This window comes from Lepidochelys kempii, chromosome 23, assembly GCF_965140265.1.
Source record: "Lepidochelys kempii isolate rLepKem1 chromosome 23, rLepKem1.hap2, whole genome shotgun sequence".
Classification (NCBI taxonomy): Eukaryota; Metazoa; Chordata; order Testudines; family Cheloniidae; genus Lepidochelys; species Lepidochelys kempii.
In genome coordinates, this window is record NC_133278.1 from 15,585,837 (window position 1) to 15,605,338 (window position 19,502).

At 60.1% G+C, this 19,502-nt stretch overlaps 2 protein-coding genes across 6 annotated transcripts in view; one reads left to right on the forward strand and one right to left on the reverse strand.

Annotated features, from left to right (window-relative positions):
* Positions 1-19,452, reverse strand: part of ITIH6 (inter-alpha-trypsin inhibitor heavy chain family member 6) — a 28,768-nt gene extending 9,316 nt beyond the window's left edge. Inside the window, exons 1-9 of one of the 2 annotated variants that reach the window (XM_073321521.1) lie at positions 19,205-19,452; positions 16,447-16,566; positions 9,558-9,765; positions 7,699-7,973; positions 5,127-5,281; positions 4,437-4,547; positions 4,033-4,280; positions 1,748-1,917; positions 1,069-1,185 (exon numbers count right to left, since the gene is read on the reverse strand). In XM_073321521.1, the coding sequence (XP_073177622.1) occupies positions 1,069-1,185; positions 1,748-1,917; positions 4,033-4,280; positions 4,437-4,547; positions 5,127-5,281; positions 7,699-7,791 (894 nt within the window). In that variant the 5' untranslated portion in view covers positions 7,792-7,973; positions 9,558-9,765; positions 16,447-16,566; positions 19,205-19,452. Of the gene's footprint in view, positions 1-1,068; positions 1,186-1,747; positions 1,918-4,032; positions 4,281-4,436; positions 4,548-5,126; positions 5,282-7,698; positions 7,974-9,557; positions 9,766-10,622; positions 10,705-16,446; positions 16,567-19,204 lie in introns of those variants that run through there. The other variant, XM_073321520.1, reaches the window with a different exon arrangement.
* Positions 9,430-19,105, forward strand: LOC140901997 (non-structural maintenance of chromosomes element 3 homolog). 4 transcript variants are annotated; one of them, XM_073321553.1, is made up of 9 exons: positions 9,430-10,360; positions 14,280-14,387; positions 14,478-14,541; positions 15,152-15,231; positions 15,938-16,032; positions 16,459-16,595; positions 16,679-16,721; positions 18,246-18,360; positions 18,646-19,105. In XM_073321553.1, the coding sequence occupies exons 2-9, from the start codon at positions 14,295-14,297 to the stop codon at positions 18,910-18,912; spliced, it is 894 nt and encodes a 297-aa protein (XP_073177654.1). In that variant the 5' UTR covers positions 9,430-10,360; positions 14,280-14,294; the 3' UTR covers positions 18,913-19,105. The 4 variants fall into 4 exon arrangements, with proteins under 4 accessions (XP_073177654.1, XP_073177656.1, XP_073177653.1 ...); XM_073321555.1 differs by lacking the exon at positions 9,430-10,360 and adding an exon at positions 16,880-16,942 and having other exon boundaries at positions 13,595-14,387; positions 16,516-16,595; XM_073321552.1 differs by lacking the exon at positions 9,430-10,360 and adding an exon at positions 13,595-13,771.
* Positions 19,453-19,502: the final 50 nt, after the last annotated feature.

Sequence of the window (19,502 nt, forward strand, 5' to 3'; positions counted from 1 at the left end):
TTTCAGAATGAACAAACCCAGCTAAATTTCAAAACAAAACCTCAAAACACTTAAAAAGAAAAGGAGTACTTGTGGCACCTTAGAGACTAACCAATTTAGTGAAGTGAGCTGTAGCTCACGAAAGCTCGTGCTCAAATAAATTGGTTAGTCTCTAAGGTGCCACAAGTCCTCCTTTTCTTTTTGCGAATACAGACTAACACGGCTGTTACTCTGAAACCTGTCAAAACACTTAGTCGACTATTTTGCATTTTTTTCCCAGCTGAAACAATTGGCCGAATTTGGTCGCATCTTTCAAGAACTATTAAACCCAAACATTTCACCCACCTCTTACACTCATCTGAATGTGAAGAGTCAGATTCCTGGGTTTTTCATGCCTTTGTGATCTAGTTTGCCCTAGATCTAGATTTGCCCCCAAATCCTTCCTAGAGCGGAGCTGTCAGAAGAACCTCTGCCAGTGACGGAGAATCCAGCACAATCCTTGGTCACTTGTTCCAGTGGGTGATTCCCCTCCTATTTACACCTTATTTCCAGTCTGAATTTGTCCCGTTTCAACGTCCATCCACTGGATCTTGTTAGACCGTATAGAAATCGATGTCATACATGGAAATATGAGCTCTGTATTATGTTTATCCTCCACTGTGTTATACTGAAGATCTCAGATTGCTTCACACCATCAGATGCAAAGGACCCAGTGTTAACGCCTGGAATTTTTTCAGAATTTCCAGCCAGTGTCAAATTTTGAGATCTCAACTCCGAAAGAAAACGGAAATTTGGCATTTCAAACACGGAGCTGTTCAAACGCGGAGCTGACAGATTTGAGGGGGATGGAGCAGAGTGCTGGACTGGATAATTGTGTAAAGGAGCTGATGTATATGCAAATTAGACCATGGCTTCATCTGCATGGATGTTGACCCATGTCCTAGGAGGCCTGCTGTTGTGGGGGTGGGTGCTTCCTTTTCTGTGGCCCCACCTCAGATCTCCTGGCTGCCCCCTCCCCTCTGCTCAGATTCCCCCACCCCACTGGTCTGGTCTATGGGCGATCTCCCCCTGGCATCTCCACCCTCTTACCTGCTTCATCTTGGTGCCATGCATGGAGCCACTGATGTCGATGACAAACACCACATTCTTCTGCATGGGGGGCAGGCCACGGGGAGCGAAGTAGTGAACGAAGTAGCCGTTGTAGATCTGCCAGAGAGGAAAGGGTGCGGGGCCGAAGGGCTGAGGCTGCGGCTGCCCAGGGCACAGGTGTGGCAGCGAGAGGAACCCATGGGACAGGCAGCGGGTGCCTGTGTGCACCCTTCTGCCTGGGCATCCATCCCTCACCATGCACACTGTTCCCTCCCTGACTCCCCATACATACCCCTTCTCTCCCGCCCACAGCCCTCCATCCCTCGCCCCCCCTTCACCCCCAATGCCTCATCCATCCCCCCACACCATCCCCTCCCTGCTTCCCCATACACACTCCTTCCCTCCCGCCCACAGCCCACCATTCCCCGCACACACTGTCCCCTCCCAGCCTCCTTCTACACACCCCATCCCTCCTCCCTCACACCCTGTCCATCCATCCCCCCCATGCTCCATCCCTGCCTCCATCCCACACGTCCCATCTATCCCTCCCCCCCATACCCCTCCCTCCACCCCAGACGTGTCTATCTGCCCCCTTCCGCTGTGGGCTGTTCCCTGTTCTCTACTCCATGGCCCTCATTCCCCCCCCAGCCATGAGGTCTCAGCTCCAGCCACCCCTCACCTGCACGTCCCCAGCCACATCTGGCATGGCCACATCGTACTGCACCACGAAGTCCCCCAGGATGCCTGAGCTGGAGAAAGCCACCTGTTCCTGCGGGGTGGGGGTGAAGACAACCCAGGCGCAGTGGCTCCCCTTCTCCACCCGGGTGGATGGCGGCACATCGGCGTCCCCTGCGGAGAAGCCGTGGTCATCAGGGCTGGACGGAGGCTGGGAGACGGGGACCCCGTGGCACATGGGCCCCTGCCCTGAGAGTTCTCCCCAAAGACCCGACCAACTCATTCCACCACCCCCAGCCCATCTCCCTCAATGTCCTGGAAGGAAACAAAAAATCCTCACTGGTGAAATGCCAAGACTGGAGGGGGTGGGACATAGGGAAGGGCCAGGTCATGGATACAGAGCAAGCTGGGTGGCCGCTGGGCGCAGGCGAACAGCGTGGCTCCGTGGAAACGCGTCCCTCTGGGAACAAGGCGTGCTGGCCCGCCTTACAGGCTGGGTGCCTCTCTCCTGGTAAGCAGCAACCTAAAAAAGACTTGGGGGTCGTGGGGGAGAATCAACGGAACAGGAATTCCCAGTGCGGCGCGGGGGCCCAAAGAGCTAACACTCTATAAACCGGGGATTCTTGAGCAGGAGCTTTCCCCTCTGGATTTGGCCCCGGTGCAACCGCTGCGGCTGGACTGCTGTGTCCAATCCTGCTGCCCACACTTCAAGCGGGAGGATGATAAATTGGGGAGGGATCAGAGGAGGGCCACGGGAATGATACAAGGGATAGGGAACCAGCCTGAGAGCAAGAGACTCCCAGAGCTCAATCTAGTTCGCGTCACAAAGAGAAGGCAAAGGGGTGCCCTAATCCCTGCTAGAAGTCCCTACACGGGGCACAAATATTTAACAACAGGCTCTTCGATCCAGCACAGGGCGGCCTAACCCAATCCAACAGCTGGACGTTGAAGCGAGAAATTCAGAGAGGAAATCAGGTCTCAGTTTTAACAGTGAGAGTCAATAACCATGGGATTGGGTTCCCAAGGGTGTGCTGGATTCCCCAGCACGGGCGACTTTTCCATCAAGACAGGATCTCTTTTTTGTAAGCCCTGCTCTAGGTGTGATTTGGGGCAGCTCTCTGGCGTGTTACAAAGGAGGTCAGACGAGATGGTCACAACAAGCCCAGCTGGCCTCGAGATCTGCGACTCTAGATCGGGCAGGGTATTTCACGGGAGGTGTCTACAGAAAGCTCGTAACTCGTCAGGCCTCGGAACCGTTGCGAGACATTCGAACGGGTGACAGTTAAGGGCCAACATGTTCCTACTGAAAGCAGGTTGGCTGGGCTTGGAGGAGAAATGTATCAGCAGAGGGCGTTACTCATCAGCCAGTTGAGCTGCCTTGCTCCCTCCCAAAATTATCCCTGGCAAACTCCTGGCAAAATCCCCCACATCGCCTATCAGGGACCATCAGAGTCACCAGCCTGATCTCCTGCACATCGCAGGCTCAGGGCCTCCCCCACCCACGCCAGCAAGAAGCCAGAACCCCTGGCTGAGTTACTGGTGCCCTCAAATTTTGATGTCAAGACTTCAGATTACAGAGAATCTTCCGTTTCCTCTAGTTCGAACCAGCCATTGAGCAGTGCCCCACGCCGCGGAGGGCGGCGAGAAACGCTCCAACTGACCTGGGGGGAAATCCCACTTGGTTAGCTAGGAGGGGGAGCGATCCATAAGTCTAGACCCAGGTTGGGGTTTCAGGATCTAGTTTGGTCCCCACTTATTTCCATCACTGGTTCTAGTTCACTCTTGAGTCTTACTTTAATGAACCTTTTTCAAGAAGTGCCCACATGTGGCCTGCGTTACATGGGGGGTGGGGGAAAGCTAGTAAACTGGAGCACGCTCCACCTAGGGGGCTGAGAATTGGGGATTTCAGGAGCGAGATAACGCAGGAGAGCTCAGGGAGTGGGTGCACTATTGTTAAGCTGCCAGGCAAAGTTAGGGCTGGCCCAGCCCAGATGGGAGTGCAGGAGTGGCTACCACCAGAAAGATTCCCTGTTGCTAGAGGCAGATGGCAACAAGGTGACTTGTATCCTGAGTAACCGGGGAACAGTCACAAACGCGCCAGGGCTCTTGGCCACTGAACTGCAGCAGAATCCCGGCTACCAGGTGGAAAAAAAAAAAAAAAGAAGAAGAGTAAGTTTCTAGGTTACGGGGTTGAAGGAAAAGATTAAAAATGTGACAGATGCACCCATGCCTGCCTGAGTGTGCAGAGAGCCTGAGCCGACCGCTCACAGAGGTGTGAACCGTGTGTACCTCGCAAGGTGTTGGTGAGCAGGCGGCTGGTGCGGAGGGGCAGCACGTGGACGTAGTCGATGCCGGTGCGCTCCGAGATGCTCACCTCCACGGTGAGGTTCCCCACCACCTGCTGGGGACGCACACTCACGGCGTACTGGTACTTGCCCAGATGCCGCTGCAGCAGCTCCTCGTAGCTCAGCTCGAAGGACACCTGGCTGCCGGCCGCCACGCTGGCGGAGACCCGGAACTTCTCTGTCTCCCGGTCTCTGGGGGCAGGGGGCAAAGCCAGGGATTGAACCCAGGAGTCCTGGCTCCCAGCCCTCACTCCTCTAACCCACTAGACCTCACTCAGAGCCGGGGAGAGAACCCAGGAGTCCTGGCTCCCAGTGCCCCGCTCTAGCCACCTCTAGCCAGGGTCTCACCTAGTGCCAACATGAGCCGCTGTCTGGCCCTGTCTCCGGGCCTCGTCGTACATCTTCTTGGCTTGATGCTTCTCTTTCACCTCAGCCACATAGAGTTTATTGTTGATGGCTCTACGATGGAAGAGAGGGGGATTATGGGACATGGCCTTAAATCTGCCTGATAGCGACAGACAGTGGGGATGGGTCTCCTTGATCAGACCTGGTTTTGGGGACCCTCCATCCCCATCCCATCCCTCCAACCATCTCTCCATTCCCATACCTTCCATCCTTCCCCAGATACTCCTCCATCCATCCCCATCCCCATCCCCACCCTCCAACCACCCATACCCACTCCTCCATGCCTCCCTCCATCCCCATCCCCACCCCTTCAACCATCTCTCCATTCCCATACCTTCCATCCTTCCCCACATACTCCTCCATCCATCCCCATCCCCACCCTCCAACCACCCATACCCATCCCTCCCTTCCTCCTCATTACCACCCCTCCATCCATCCCTTCAGCCACCCATCCCCACACACCCCCTATCTAATCTATCTCACTTGCACTCTCCTCCACTGCTCTGTCCCTTCCAGTCCCCCTCCATCCCTGGATCCCACGGAAATGCGTTTCCAACCCCCTTCCCCTGCCATCCCCAAGGTGTGGGGGTGTGGCCGCAGGCTTTGCATGGCTGGGACCCGTCCCAGTCTCACATGGTGAAGTTGGAGATGAAGGCCGAGCCGGGCAGGTCTAGGTCGAAGATGGCTTCCTTGGGCTCGGCGTGGGGGTTGCTCAGGTCAGTCCGAACACGGGTGGAGGCATAGCGGGACACAATGGTGGAGCGGATGGAGAAACTGGCCATGGTGAGCTGGGCACAGAAACAGGGACGTGTAGGAAGGTGACTCCAGAGAGCCTTGCCCTGCCCATGGCTGAAAGGGGGTGTGCCTGGAGGGCCTCATTCCAGAGTTGGGGAGAGAAGCCAGGTGTCCTGGCTCCCAGACACCCCCCCGGTGCCCCGCTCTAACGCACAAGAACTAAAACTTCATTCTTTCTATTGAAATCGAAGCTGACATTCTCCCGCCGCCCCAGGACTCCGGAAGCAGGCCCTTCCGCTATGACACCTGCCTGATCTCGCTCCTTTTTCCGAGCAAAATCCCCCCAGCCCCCGACGGAATTCCCTCCGTTGGTGCAAAATGGGAGATTCCTGGCTGCACTGGCTCTGGGCTCTGGGTCTGAGACAGCAGCTGCATGAGTCTGGGGCTCACCCAACGAAGCACGCTGAGGAGTGGCTGTGTTCCAGGGGGAGCCCTGCTTAGCTACACCGGAGACCCAGCGCCTCTGCCCCAGACCCCACCTGGGGTCCATCTCCATGGAATCAATGGGGCCAGACCCCAGCTGGGGTCAATTGGCCATAGCTCCATTAGAGTCAATAGGACCAGACCCCCAGCCGGTGTCCATCAGCCATAGCTCCATGGAATCAATGGGGCGAGATCCCCAGCTGGGGTCATAGAATCATAAAAGATCAGGGTTTGAAGAGACCTCAGGAGGTCATCTAGTCCAACCCCCTGCTCAAAGCAAGACCAACCCCAACTAAATCATCCCAGCCAGGACTTTGTCAAGCCAGGCCTTAAAAACCTCTAAGGATGGAGATCCCCCCACCTCCCTAGGTAACCCATTCCAGGGCTTCACCACCCTCCTAGTGAAATAGTGTTTCCTACTATCCAACCCAGACCTCCCACACTGCAACTTGAGACCATTGCTCCTTGTTCTGTCATCTGCTACCACTGAGAACAGCCGAGCTCCATCCTCTTTCGAATCCCCCTTCAGGGAGTTGAAGGCTGCTATCAAATCTCCCCTCACTCTTCTCTTCTGCAGACTAAATAACCCCAGTTCCCTCAGCCTCTCCTCATAAGTCATCGGCCATACCTCCATTACAATCAATGGGGCCAGACCCCAGCTACACACCCGCTTCTCTTTCCATTGGCAGAAAGCTGTGGTTTTAATTTGTATTGGCTCTTTTCTCTCCTCCGCCCATCTTCAGCAATGCACACCCATATTACTGTAGCACCAGAAGGGCTCAATCAGGATCAGTCTTATGCTGCGCTTGGTGCTGGATAAACAGACCACAAAGATCCAGCATCTGCCTTACAATCTAGAGCAGGGGTGGCCAACCTGTGTCTCCGGGGCCACGTGCGGCTCTTCAGAAGTTAATATGCGGCTCCTTGTCTAGGCACCGACTCTGGGGCTGGAGCTATGGGCACCAACTTTCCAATGTGCCGGGGGGAGGGCTCACTGCTCAACCCCTGGCTCTGCCACAGGCCCTGCCCCCACTCCACCCCTTCCTGCCCCCTCCCCCGAGCCGCAATCCCTCACTCCTTCCCCCTCCTCCCCAGAGCCTCCTGCACCCCACGAAACAGCTGATCAGGAGGTGCAGGGAGGGAGGGGGAGATGCTGATCGGCAGGGCTGCCGGTGGGTGGGAGGTGCTGGGAACGGGGTGGGGGAGCTGATGGGGGGGCTGCTGACATATTACTGGTTTCAGAGGAGCAGCCGTGTTGGTCTGTATTCGCAAAAAGAACAGGAGGACTGGTGGCACCTTAGAGACCAACACATTTATTTGAGCATCAGCTTCCGTGAGCTACAGCTCACTTCATCGGATGCGTTCATCGAGCTGTAGCTCACGGAAGCTCACGCTCAAATAAATGTGTTGGTCTCTAAAGTGCCACAAGTCCTCCTCTTCTTTTGACGTATTCCTGTGGCTCTTTGGCAATGTACATCGGTAAATTCTAGCTCCTTCTCAGGCTCAGGTTGGCCACCCCTGATCTAGAGACAAGTGACCCCCAGGTGACCCAGCCCAACTGATGCAGACTTTAACCACAGGTGCTGCAACAAGAAGAGTTTTGACTAGGGGCAGGAGATGGGATCAGAATGGTTAGATGACTAGACTGGAATCAGAACACCTGGGTTCTCTCCCCGGCTCTGGAAGGGCAGTGGGGTCTAGTGGGTTAGAGCAGGGGGGCTGGGAGCCAGGACTCCTGGGTTCTCTCCCCGGCACTGGGAGGGCTGTGGGGTGTAGTGGGTTAGAGCAGGGATGCTGGGTGTCAGCACTCCCAGGTTCTAACCCTGGATCTGGGAGGGAAGTGGGTTCTAGTGGTTAGAGCAGAGAACGTGAGGTTCAATTGTGATTTGGAGATGACAACAAGGTCAGGGCTCCTGGGTATCACATCCTCTGCTGTAGCCACTAGACCCCAAAACTTAGCAAGGGGGGGAAAAATAAATGGCCTCACCTCTGGAGTACGGGGGTGCCCAGTGTTGGGTAGAGGTTCCAGGCACATTAGGAGAGCAAAGGGAAGGAGCAGCAGCTGTCTCAGCATTGGCATGATGCGTCCCCGCAGCTCCACCAAGAAGAACCAACCTCCGAGATCTCTTTTTTGGACGCACTTTTTAAAGCTTCACGGGTTTTTCTCCCCCCCGCACCTCTCAATGCAGCATTCATGCGGACACAAGCTGTGATTGTCCGCCCCTCGGAGGCTGGAGGGAGGCCAGGCCTTCGCTCTCCCCTCTGTAAGATGAAATGAAAACAAAATGTTCAGGCGAGTCCGTGCCCTGGGTTAAAAAGGAAAAAAGGCAAGGAAGCCCGTGCAAGGGTCAACAGGAGCCAGAGCCCGGGAGCTGAAGAACGGGAGGCCAGCAAAAAAGGAGCCGGCTCTGCGTACCTGGCTGGGCTGAACTCCACGGCCAGGAATCAGCCTGGCTCAAGGGTTGCAGGTGCGATGGGTTTCCTTGTAGGAGCCACGGAGATTTTATCGAGCGGGATTTCACACCAGTTACATCCCCGTGATCCATCAGGGCGTCTCTTCCCATGGGGCCAGACAGGACAGCTGGGATCATCCAGTCTGCCCCCCTGTAAGGCACAGGGCAGACGACTGCCCTCCACAATGGGGAGGGAGGTTGGATGACTAGGGGAAAGTCCTTCCTCTCTAGGGGACACCCCCGTCAAGCCCTAGGGTGGGAACTGGCTGGCTCAGGGAGGTGGGGAATGGGGCCTTTCCCCTCTAAGGGGCGCCGGCTCCTATCCAGCCCCAGGACAGGGGACCGGCTGTTGGAGACCCTTCGAGTTCATGAGTCAGAATTGCCAGGGTCATTCTTGTAACGCTGATTTCCAAAAGACATAAAGGGGCTCAGGTGTGGAGAAAACTCCGGGCGCTGTTATTAACGCAAGCCAGGCTGGCCGCAGGGAGATTCTGGGTTTGGCTGCAATGGAGAGGGAGGGAAGCCATGCAGCATTTCTCTCCGCTGGGAGCTCTGGCTAGGTCGGTACTCCATAGAGCTAACCATGCTAATCACCCAGCCCAAAGGAGGCACTGGGATCTAGTGGCTGGCGGGGCTAGAGTGGAAGCCAGGACACATGGGTTCTGTTCCTGGCTCTGGCCCTTCCACTCTCTGGGTCACTGGTGGAGCCAGGGAGAGAAGCCAGGAGACTGGCCCCCCAGCTTCCTCCTGCTGTAACCACTAGACCCTACTCCCCTTCCAGAGCCGGGGAGAGAACCCAGGAGCCCTGGCTTCTATCACCCTGCTCTAACCACTAGACCCCACTCCCATAGCCAGCTCCCAATCCTGCCCCCTTCCTCGGGGGTCTGGATTGGGACAGGAGCAAGCTGGAGGTGAAGGGCTATCCGTTTCTCCAGAGCATCCCACAGCTGCTCTCTTTGGAGTAACCAGCCCCTGGACAGATGGGTGTCCGTAGGTCACGGGGCACGGGGCTTCTGTGGCAGAACTGGGAATTGGGTGCTGTCTGGATCGTAAGCTCTTTGGGACAGCGTGATGGGGTCCCAATCTCAGCAAGAGGTGTCTGTGCCAGGGGCCCCAATCTCAGCAGGGGCGGGGTCTGTGCAGTGTCCAGTGCGATGGGGTCCCAATCTCAGTCTGGGGGTATCTGTGCAGCACTGTGCCTGGCGTAACAGGGGCCCCGAGCTCAGGTGGGGGCATTTCTACCATAACAACGTCTTTTTAAAACGATCTAAAGCCAGGGGCATTACTTTTTGTAGGACCCACACAAACAAATCCCTCTACGGAGGAAGAAACAAACTAGCGGGAAGGCCCGGATTTTTACCAGGGAGGGCTGTTAATCACTGGAACAACTCACCTAAGGACAGGGTGGATTGCCCCTCTCTTGATGTCTTTAAATCAGGACTGGGTGTGGAAGATCCAGCAGAAGCAGTGGGTGCGATCCCAGGATAAATGCTGGACATTCCCCAGCCCGCGTCTCCCAGGTCAGATTCGAAGACCTCCGTGGCTCCTTGCAGCGTTGAGATCCCCGCCAGAGCTGTGCCGATCCCTCGAGGTGGTGGAAGCTAAGCAAGGAAATAAACAAATACAGAGCCAGATCCTTTCTTGGCCCGGCGCGGCTGTTTACATCAACCTCTGCCAAAGACGAGAGGGCCAAGGTTCAGTGAAAAGGCTGCTTCTTTCTTTTTGAAAAAGTCAAAATGACAAAACGAAGGATTCTGGAGCCACAAAAAAGGGGGAATTGGAAAGAAGCTGAAGGAGGCTGGAAGGAACAACCCGGAGCCGTGAAAGAAATTAGTCATTGACAGGGAAAATGTGATGCCTGTCCTGGTGTCTTGGTTATTTATCCGAGCGGTGGGTTTGGAACTCACCCCAAACCAGAGCTGTGCAGGCTGAAAATAGCCAGGTTTTAGTCCCAGGGGCCTGGTGACCAAATGTTTTGAATTTCCATGGCACAAACTCCAGCTGAAATGAGGCTCCCATTGTACCAGGCACTGCAGAGACCCTGACCGAGAGCAGGGCCCCCCCGTTGTGCCAGGTGCTGCACAGATGCCCATCACCAATGGGTGCCCCTTGTGCCAGGTGCTTACTGAGATGAGTGCCCTCCCTGTGCCCGGTGCTGCACAGACCCCAGCCGAAAGCAGCGCCTGATCATACAAGGTACTGTACATACACACACTTAGAGACAGTCCCAAACCTGACCACCTAAATAGCCAAAGGTTATTTCAACCCATTGGACAGGTGGGGAAACTGAGGCACCTGGAGACACTCCTCCCAATCTCCTGGGTCCCCTTCCAGATCACCCGTCAGCCTTCTGATAACGCTCTCTGCTGGGGTCAGGACAGGGAATGGGTTGTTTTGAGAGGGTTCTTCTCATGCCAGGAATAAGATGGCACGGGGGGGTGATCCTCACAGGAGCTACCTGTGCCAGGGGATCCAACGGAAGGCGTAGCAAAGGCCTGTGCCACCTGCGCCCGGGTGCTGGAGAACGCTGCCCGTCGTGGGTCTAGGGTGAAATGGCTCCCAGCTCGGCGGATCCTGACCTGGTTTGCTTCCATCACTCACACAGTGCACTCCTTATTTCACCGGCCCACGGGCCCAGACGCAACGGGTGGGGCTGCAGGGGAAAGGCCGACAGGGTCAATCAGCCCGGCTGTGGGAGGAGAGGCTGGGAGCCCGGACTCCTGCGTTCTCTCCCTGGCGCTGGGAGGGGAGTGCGGTCTGGTGGTTACAGGGGGAATCCTGGGGCTGGGAGCCAGGACTCCTGGGTTCTGTGCTCTGGGGTCCATCCCGTCCCCTTTTGTGTCACCTCAGTTTCCCCCTGAAGTTGTCGTGGGGGTTGGGCGGTGGGGAGAGGCTGGGCAGGGCCCTGGGCTGAGGACCCAGGAGGGCTGGGGAACTCCTGCAACCGCAATGGGGCTGAGGGCATGGGGGAGAGAGGCAGGTGTGGGCGTGGCCTGCAAGGGGCGGGGGAGAGGGGCAGGTGTGGGCGTGGCCTGCAAGGGGCGGGGGAGAGGGGCAGGTGTGGGCGTGGCCTGCAAGGGGCGGGGGAGAGGGGCAGGTGTGGGCGTGGCCTGCAAGGGGCGGGGGAGAGGGGCAGGTGTGGGCGTGGCCTGCAAGGGGCGGGGGAGAGGGGCAGGTGTGGGCGTGGCCTGCAAGGGGCGGGGGAGAGGGGCAGGTGTGGGCATGGCCTGTAGGGGGCGGGGGAGAGGGGCAGGTGTGGGCGTGGCCTGCAAGGGGCGGGGGAGAGAGGCAGGTGTGGGCGTGGCCTGCAAGGGGCGGGGGAGAGGGGCAGGTGTGGGCGTGGCCTGCAAGGGGCGGGGGAGAGGGGCAGGTGTGGGCGTGGCCTGCAAGGGGCGGGGGAGAGGGGCAGGTGTGGGCGTGGCCTGCAAGGGGCGGGGGAGAGGGGCAGGTGTGGGCGTGGCCTGCAAGGGGCGGAGGAGAGGGGCAGGTGTGGGCGTGGCCTGCAAGGGGCGGAGGAGAGGGCAGGTGTGGGCGTGGCCTGCAAGGGGCGGGGGAGAGGGCAGGTGTGGGCGTGGCCTGCAAGGCGCGGGGGAGAGGGGCAGGTGTGGGCGTGGCCTGTAGGGGGCGGGGGAGAGAGGAAGGTGTGGGCGTGGCCTGCAAGGGGCAGGGGAGAGAGGCAGGTGTGGGCGTGGCCTGCAAGGGGCAGGGGAGAGGGGCAGGTGTGGGCGTGGCCTGCAAGGGGCGGGGGAGAGGGGCAGGTGTGGGCGTGGCCTGCAAGGGGCAGGGGAGAGGGGCAGGTGTGGGCGTGGCCTGCAAGGGGCGGGGGAGAGGGGCAGGTGTGGGCGTGGCCTGCAAGGGGCGGGGGAGAGGGGCAGGTGTGGGCGTGGCCTGCAAGGGGCGGGGGAGAGGGGCAGGTGTGGGCGTGGCCTGCAAGGGGCGGGGGAGAGGGGCAGGTGTGGGTGTGGCCTGTAGGGGGCAGGGGAGAGGGGCAGGTGTGGGCGTGGCCTGCAAGGGGCGGGGGAGAGGGGCAGGTGTGGGTGTGGCCTGTAGGGGGCGGGGGAGAGGGGCAGGTGTGGGCGTGGCCTGCAGGGGGCGGGGGAGAGGGGCAGGGGTGGGCGTGGCCTGCAGGGGGCGGGGGAGAGGGGCAGGGGTGGGCGTGGCCTGCAGGGGGCGGGGGAGAGGGGCAGGGGTGGGCGTAGCCTGTAAGGGGGCGGGGAGAGGGGGAAGTGTGGGCGTGGCCTGTAGGGGGCGGGCCTAGGAGTCCATGACATGGCCCACGCGTGGGGGAAGGGCGCCCACCCCACCCCCAGTGACTGGAATCCAACCGTCACACTGTGCTCGCAGCACGAGGCCCGGGCCGGGGGCGGGGCCGGGAGGGGAGGGGCCGTTCGCCGCACGAGGCCCGGGGCGGGGCCGGGAGGGGAGGGGCCGTTCGCCGCACGAGGCCCGGGGCGGGGCCGGGAGGGGAGGGGCCGTTCGCCGCACGAGGCCCGGGGCGGGGCCGGGAGGGGAGGGGCCGTTCGCCGCACGAGGCCGGGGGCGGGGCCGGGAGGGGAGCGGCCGTTCGCCGCACGAGGCCGGGGGCGGGGCCGGGAGGGGAGCGGCCGTTCGCCGCACGAGGCCGGGGGCGGGGCCGGGAGGGGAGCGGCCGTTCGCCGCACGAGGCCGGGGGCGGGGCCGGGAGGAGAGGGGCCGTTCGCCGCACGAGGCCGGGGGCGGGGCCGGGAGGAGAGGGGCCGTTCGCCGCACGAGGCCGGGGGCGGGGCCGGGAGGGGAGGGGCCGTTCGTCGCACGAGGCCCGGGGCGGGGCTGGGGCCGGGAGGGGAGCGGCCGTTCGCCGCACGAGGCCCGGGGCGGGGCTGGGGCCGGGAGGGGAGCGGCCGTTCGCCGCACGAGGCCCGGGGCGGGGCTGGGGCCGGGAGGGGAGCGGCCGTTCGCCGCACGAGGCCCGGGGCGGGGCTGGGGCCGGGAGGGGAGCGGCCGTTCGCCGCACGAGGCCCGGGGCGGGGCCGTTCGCCGCACGAGGCGGCGCAGGCGCGAGGGGGGCGCGCTCGATCGGGTCGGGGCGCTGAGGGGGGCGGGGTGGGGCGCGGGGAAACCCCAGGCACTGGGGGTGTCCCGGGGAAGAGGGCTGGGGGAGCCCCTGAGGGGGCTGGGGGAGCCCATGAGGGGGAGGGAGGCTGGGGAAACCCCTGGGGGGAGCCCATGAGGGGGAACCTCAGGCATTGGGGGTGTCCCGGGGAAGAGGGCTGGGGGAGCCCCTGAGGGGGCTGGGGGAGCCCATGAGGGGGAGGGAGGCTGGGGAAACCCCTGGGGGGAGCCCATGAGGGGGAACCCCAGGCATTGGGGGTGTCCCGGGGAAGAGGGCTGGAGGAGCCCCTGAGGGGGAGGGAGGCTGGGGAAACCCCTGGGGGGAGCCCATGAGGGGGAACCCCAGGCATTGGGGGTGTCCCGGGGAAGAGGGAGCCCCTGAGGGCTGCCCCAGGAGCCCCTGGGGCTGGGGGCTGGGCGGGAGCTCCCAGGGGGCCAGGCCGTGAGGACGGTCACAGGGTGCCCCTGAGGGACTCTGCTGGGACAGCGGGGCCCTGAGGTGGTGCTTGGGGGCAAGTAAGGACCTTAAGGCCCCCTGGCATGGGGCAGCAGGGCCCAGAGGCAGGAGCAGGGGCCTGGCTACCTCTTCCCTGGGAGCTGGGATCCAGCGGGCAGCCGTGGGGAGGAGGAGCCAGAGGCTGCACCCCGGCCCCCCTTAGCAGCCCCCCAGGGCTCCTGTCCTTGCCGTACCCACAGGGCAGACGGTCCGCCTGGGAGTGATGGCCCAAATGAGGTGCAGTCAGGGGCTTGGCCCCTCTCCGGGATGGAGCTTGCCTTGGGGATACTCCCCTCCGCTGTGCCCCTCTCCCAGCCAGCCACTCCCCCCATGCCCCATTCCTCACCCCTCCGCCTCCAGCCACTCCGTGACCCAGGAGCCAGATGGAAGCGGACACCCCCTAGAGGGGAAAGGCCCCCTGCCCCATTCCCTTAGCCAGCTCTCCATCCTAGCAAAGAGAGTTTCCAGCACCCAAATCCCTTCCCTACCCTCCCCGTTCTGCTCTGATCCTCTTCTGCCTCTGCCCAGGCAGACAACGTGGCCATGGAGGAGGACTACGCGCTGACCCAGACCCAGACCGCCAGCCAGGTGCAGCGGAACTTGGAGAGATTCTCAGGGGCTCAAGTGGATCAGAAGGTGGGGGGACCTCTGTGGCACATGGGAGCCTGTTCTTCTCCCAGGGCAGCCCCATCCCTTTTTGTAACACAGCTTGTCTTCCCCCTGCAGGTGAGTGAATTGGTGCAATTCCTGCTGATCAAGGATCAGAAGAAAATCCCCATCAGACGGGCAGGTAAGAGGCCTGCTAGATGGTCATGGAGTTTGGGGTGGGGGTTCCACAGCCCCCTTCAGGTTAGCAGAGGGGCTCCCTGAGGCCACTTCTGTTCCCCACTCAGTCTGAACCCAGGTCTCTGAAGCAGCAGAGTCAGGATTCAGGCAAGGTGCTTTTCACACTGCATGTGCCACATCTATATGCTTTGATTAGGTGTTCTGTAGTCACTGCCCTGCGCTCCCTTCTCAGAGTTGGTGATAGAACCCAGGAGTCCTGATTCACAGCCACCCCTGCCCTAACCACTAGACCCCACTCCCCTCCCAGAGCTGCAGATGGAACCCAGGAGTCCTGATTCCCCAGTCACCAGCAAGGTTTGAAACTTTCAGAGACCCGACTTGAATCCCCATAATGCAGGCTATGGGATCCCCAGAAGGAGGTAGCTAATGAGGAGGTGGATGTCACTGGAACGGTCACTAAGAAGTTGCTCCAGACCCCCGAGTTCTATTTCCAGTTCTGCCGCTGGCCCTGCTGGGTTAGAGGGTTACCACTGCAGGGGCCCTGTCCTGCCAGCAGGGGGTGCTAGGAGCCATTGGAATGGCTGTAACAGGGCTCCCCCTCTTCCCCCTTGTAGATATTCTGAAGAACGTCATCAAAGACTACAAAGAGGTCTACTGTGAGATCATTAACCGAGCCAGCAGGACCCTCCAGCAGGTGGCGCTCTTCTGAAGCAGTGCCAGGCGCTAGGGGATGCTATGCTGTGGGGTGGGGTGCAGGGGCTCCCCTGCCCTTCAGTGCCAGGCGGTAGGGGGCACCCTGCTGCACAAGGGACCATCTTTCAACTGAGCGATCTTTAAACATTGTTCAAAACTGTTATGTTTGCCTTGGTGTGCTGGGTCGGTCTTGGCTACTTTATGTTGCAGCCCTTTCCTCTTGCCCCTCCCCTCCTAATGTCAGGAATAGAACCCAGGCGTCCTGGTTCCCAGCCCTCCTTGTTCTAACCATTAAACTTCACTTACCTCTTTGTCAGGGATAAAACCCACGAGTCCTGGCTCCTAGCCCGCCTTGCTCTAGCCCCTAGATATCACTCTCTCATATTCTCTCTTGGACATTGGGAAGGATGGCCATACTAGGTCAGCCCAAAGGTCCATCTAGCCCACTGTCCTGTCTTCCGACAGTGGCCAATGCCAGGTGCCCCAGAGGGAATGAACAGAACAGGGAATCACCAAGTGATCCATCCCTTGTCACCCATTCCCAGCTCCTGGCAAACAGGCCAGGGACACTATCCCTGCCCAGCCTGGCTAATAGCCACTGAAAGAGAGAACTCAGTAGTCCTGGCTCTCTGCACACCCCCTACTCTAACCACAAGAATCCACTCCCCATGCCATGACTCTGTGCAGTTAACCTTTCCCCTGCACAGGTGTTTGGGCTGCAACTGGTGGAGATAGACACTAAGCATCACATCTACATCCTGGTCAGCAACCTGCCACGCCTGGATGGGGAGAACCTGAAACAGTAAGGGAGGGAGGAGGCCGGCTGGCTGGGGGGGCACTGTCACAGATTCCCCCCCCCCTTGGGAGCCTTCCAAGCCCTCAAGGGTTAATCCTTGTCATTAGACTCCACCCACCCCCTAAAAACTGCCATGGCTGATCCCTGAATGCCCCCATCCTTGCATTGTTCCCCTGCCCCCTAGTGGCCAGAAGACTGCCTTGCAGTCTCCATGCCCAGCTGGAGGTCTGCTGGGAGATCTGTAGGCTATCCCTGGCTCTAGTGGTTACAGCAAGGGAGGCACCTGGGAGGCAGGACTCCTGGGTTCTATCCCCAGCTCGGGGAGGGGTGTGGGGGAGGTTGGGAGCTAGGATGCTGGGTTTTTTTCCCCAGCTCTGGAAGGTTTGAGCAGGGTCTTTGCTCTGCCATTAAACCCCTTACCTCCTTGTCCAGATCCCCAGTCCTCCGCAGAGTTCCCTGGGTGAGTGACACCCCCATTGTGCGTTGCAGGGACGATCGCACGGCGAAGCTGGGCCTCCTCACCGTCATCCTCAGCTTCATCTATATGAAGGGCAATGCTGCTAAGGAGTGTAAGCCCCACCCCTTCCCTGAGAGCCCCGCCCCTTCCCTGAGGGCCCTGCCTCTGATTGACAGGCTTTCTCTGCCCTTTCAGCTGATGTGTGGGAGATGTTGAAGAAACTGCAAGTTGAACCCGGGTAGGTGTGGAGTCTGGGAAACCAGAGATTAATCCCCAGTAGGCTCCTCCCCCTCTGTGCATCAAACAGCCAATGGAGTGGCTTGCAGAGTGGGGCAACCAGTGAGCCCCCCCGGAGGCCCTACCCCTTTAACACATTCCTATCCCCAACCCTTCCAGAAAGAGACACAAGGTCTTTGGGAATGTCAGGGAGTTGGTGACTGTGGAATTTGTCCAGCAAAAGTAAGTTTGGGCTTGCCAGGGAGGGAAGTGGTTAGAGCTAGGCAGTGGGGGGAGGAGGACTCCTGGGGTGACATTGCCACAGAACCCTGTGGCGCCTCCTGCTGGTTGTCCAGGGAATTAGCTCTTTTCAGTCAAGAATGCCCTCTGCCATTTGGTGTCTCACCTGCCGCTGGCCCTGTGCCCCTCCCAGACCCCGGTGCCCTTCTAGATTAGGGTTCTGCCCCCTGGTAGTACCCCCTCAGTCTGGGTCTCCCCTCCCAGGGGAACCCGCAACCCCCTATCCCTCCCTTGCCTCAGTGGCTACTGTTAGTCATCATCTAACCCCCGCTCCCTGGGGCAGACTGCAGTCTGTACCACTTATCATCGCCAGGGGGGTCGGACCAGCTGCCTCTGTCTAGGCCTGGGCTGCTCCTCTGCAGTCTTAGGACCCTTCGTGGGCCTTTACCTCGGCCTGCAGCCTGGGGCTCTGCTAGGCTGGAACTCCCCAGCTCCCTCTGCGGTTCCGCAGCATTGCCCTGCCCTACGTACCCTCTTCAGCTTCCCAGGCAGCCTGGTCCTCCTCTCTCTGTGTAGCTAGAGAGAGTCTGTCTCAGCTCCTGGCTAACAGCCCTCTTATAGGGCCAGCTGTGGCCTGATTGGGGTGTGGCCCCACCTGTGGCTACTTCCCTCAATCAGCCTAGCTTTCCTCTGGCTACAGCCCTCACTGAGGGCTGTTTTAAGCCCTTTGAAGCATGGCAGGGTGACTACCCTGCCATAGGCAGTCTCTGGGAAGTCTGAGGTGCTAGGATGGCCCGATGGGGCAGGCAGTTTGAATCCCACTGGGCCAGCGGAGCCCAGAGCCTGGCCGTTTATACCCTGCCGCTGAGGACCTTGCTGCCCCGCCATGCAGGCGGACAGTTCCCTGTGCCTGCAGGTGTCAGGGACACATGCAGCCTGGGCTGGCCCTTTACCTTTCTCTGGCAGCTGGGGAGATCAAGCAAGCCATTTTCCCTCTGGGGAGGGGGAGGAGGGCTGGCCCCAGGGGCTCTGGAGATGCAATGGGGGGTGGAGCCTGCGCCTCCCACAGACTGCGGGAAACAGACACAGGGAGAGGAAAGGAGTAGTGGACCAGCTAGAACCCCGATGTCTGCACCCCAGTGCTGAACCCACTCTGCCATGCTGGGAGCAGGTCACTGTGGCCATATGGAGGAAGTGGGGATGAGGGGTGGGGGGAGAGCCCTGAGGGAGGATGTGGGCTCAATGACAGAGTGGGGGTGCGTGTGAAGATTTGATGGTCGCTGATCCCCATGCCCCAACCCCTCAGGTATCTGGAGTACAGCCGCATGCCCAACACAGACCTGGCAGAGTTTCAGTTCCAGTGGGGGCTGCGGGCCACCAAGGAGACCTCCAAAATGCAGATCCTGCACTTTGTCGCCAAGGTATGTGCTGTTGGGGGCTAGCCCCAGGGGGTGAGGTTCAGGGGGCTGGGGTCACTCAGAGGGGGCCATGGGGCTATGAATAGGAGGATGAGGGCTAAAACCCCAGGGGGCAGGGCTTAGGAGGATAGTCCCTGGGCAACCAAGGGGGCTGAGGCTTGGAGGGTCCCCTACAGGGGGTAGTCGACATGTGTCCCTTAAGGGCTGCTGGTGCCCAAGTAGGCTTGGGAGGAAGGGGGGAAATTGCAGCCCAGCTGTCCCAGCCCCCATTCCTTCTCTGCCCATCAGATCCAGAGCAAGGACCCCACAGCCTGGACCAGCCAGTACAATGAGGCGGCAGCAGCAGAAGCCCTGTCCCACCACACTAGTGCCCCTGGAGATGCTGGTGGGGCCAGCCGGGGGGCACGCAGGAGGAAGCAGTCAGCCTGGTCCACTTCACCCACAGGTGCCACCCCGCGGCGCCTTGTGAACCAGCAGCCCTTGGGAGCGGGGGCCTCTGCCCATGCTGAGCCCAGCATCCAAGGATCGAGTGGGACACTGCCTTTGCCCTCCTGATCCCAGTGCCCCCTGGCACAGCAGCTGCAGAGATCCAGTCTCACCTTTCTGGGGTGGGGCCCAGGCATCTTGTGCAAACTCCTCCCGCCCAAGTCGTCCCGCAGTGGGTTTCCTCTGCACAGAGGGACCCAGCGGTGACCTCTCACCCTTGTAATTCACCCAACATTACTTTCAAATAAAGCTCCTGACCCCCGTTAGTGGTGGGGGTCAATTGTGTTACTCACGGGGTCTTTGCAACAGGCAGCTGGGGAGCCCCAGTTCTTAGCATTGCATAGCTGAGTGGGTCCATTACCTGACAGCTGGGGCTGTGTTTGCTGCTGCTGCATTCCTCCCTGCCTGCAGTGCCTCCCAGTGGTATTAATGCCCCATGGCGATCACAGAGCCTTGCTGCGTGGTTACGCTCAGGGCCGCTCCCCTCTTGCCGAGCAGTTGACTCAGGCTCTCTGCAGACTCGGGCAGCGTTGCTCCAGGGAAGCTCCCCTCCCTTGCCAAGTGACTGGCTCAGGCTTGCTTTGGGCTAGAAACTAATTGAAAGCCGAGCTCGTGTGGCTATCTGTGACTTCAGGAGCCGGGGCCCAAGGCCTCGATCT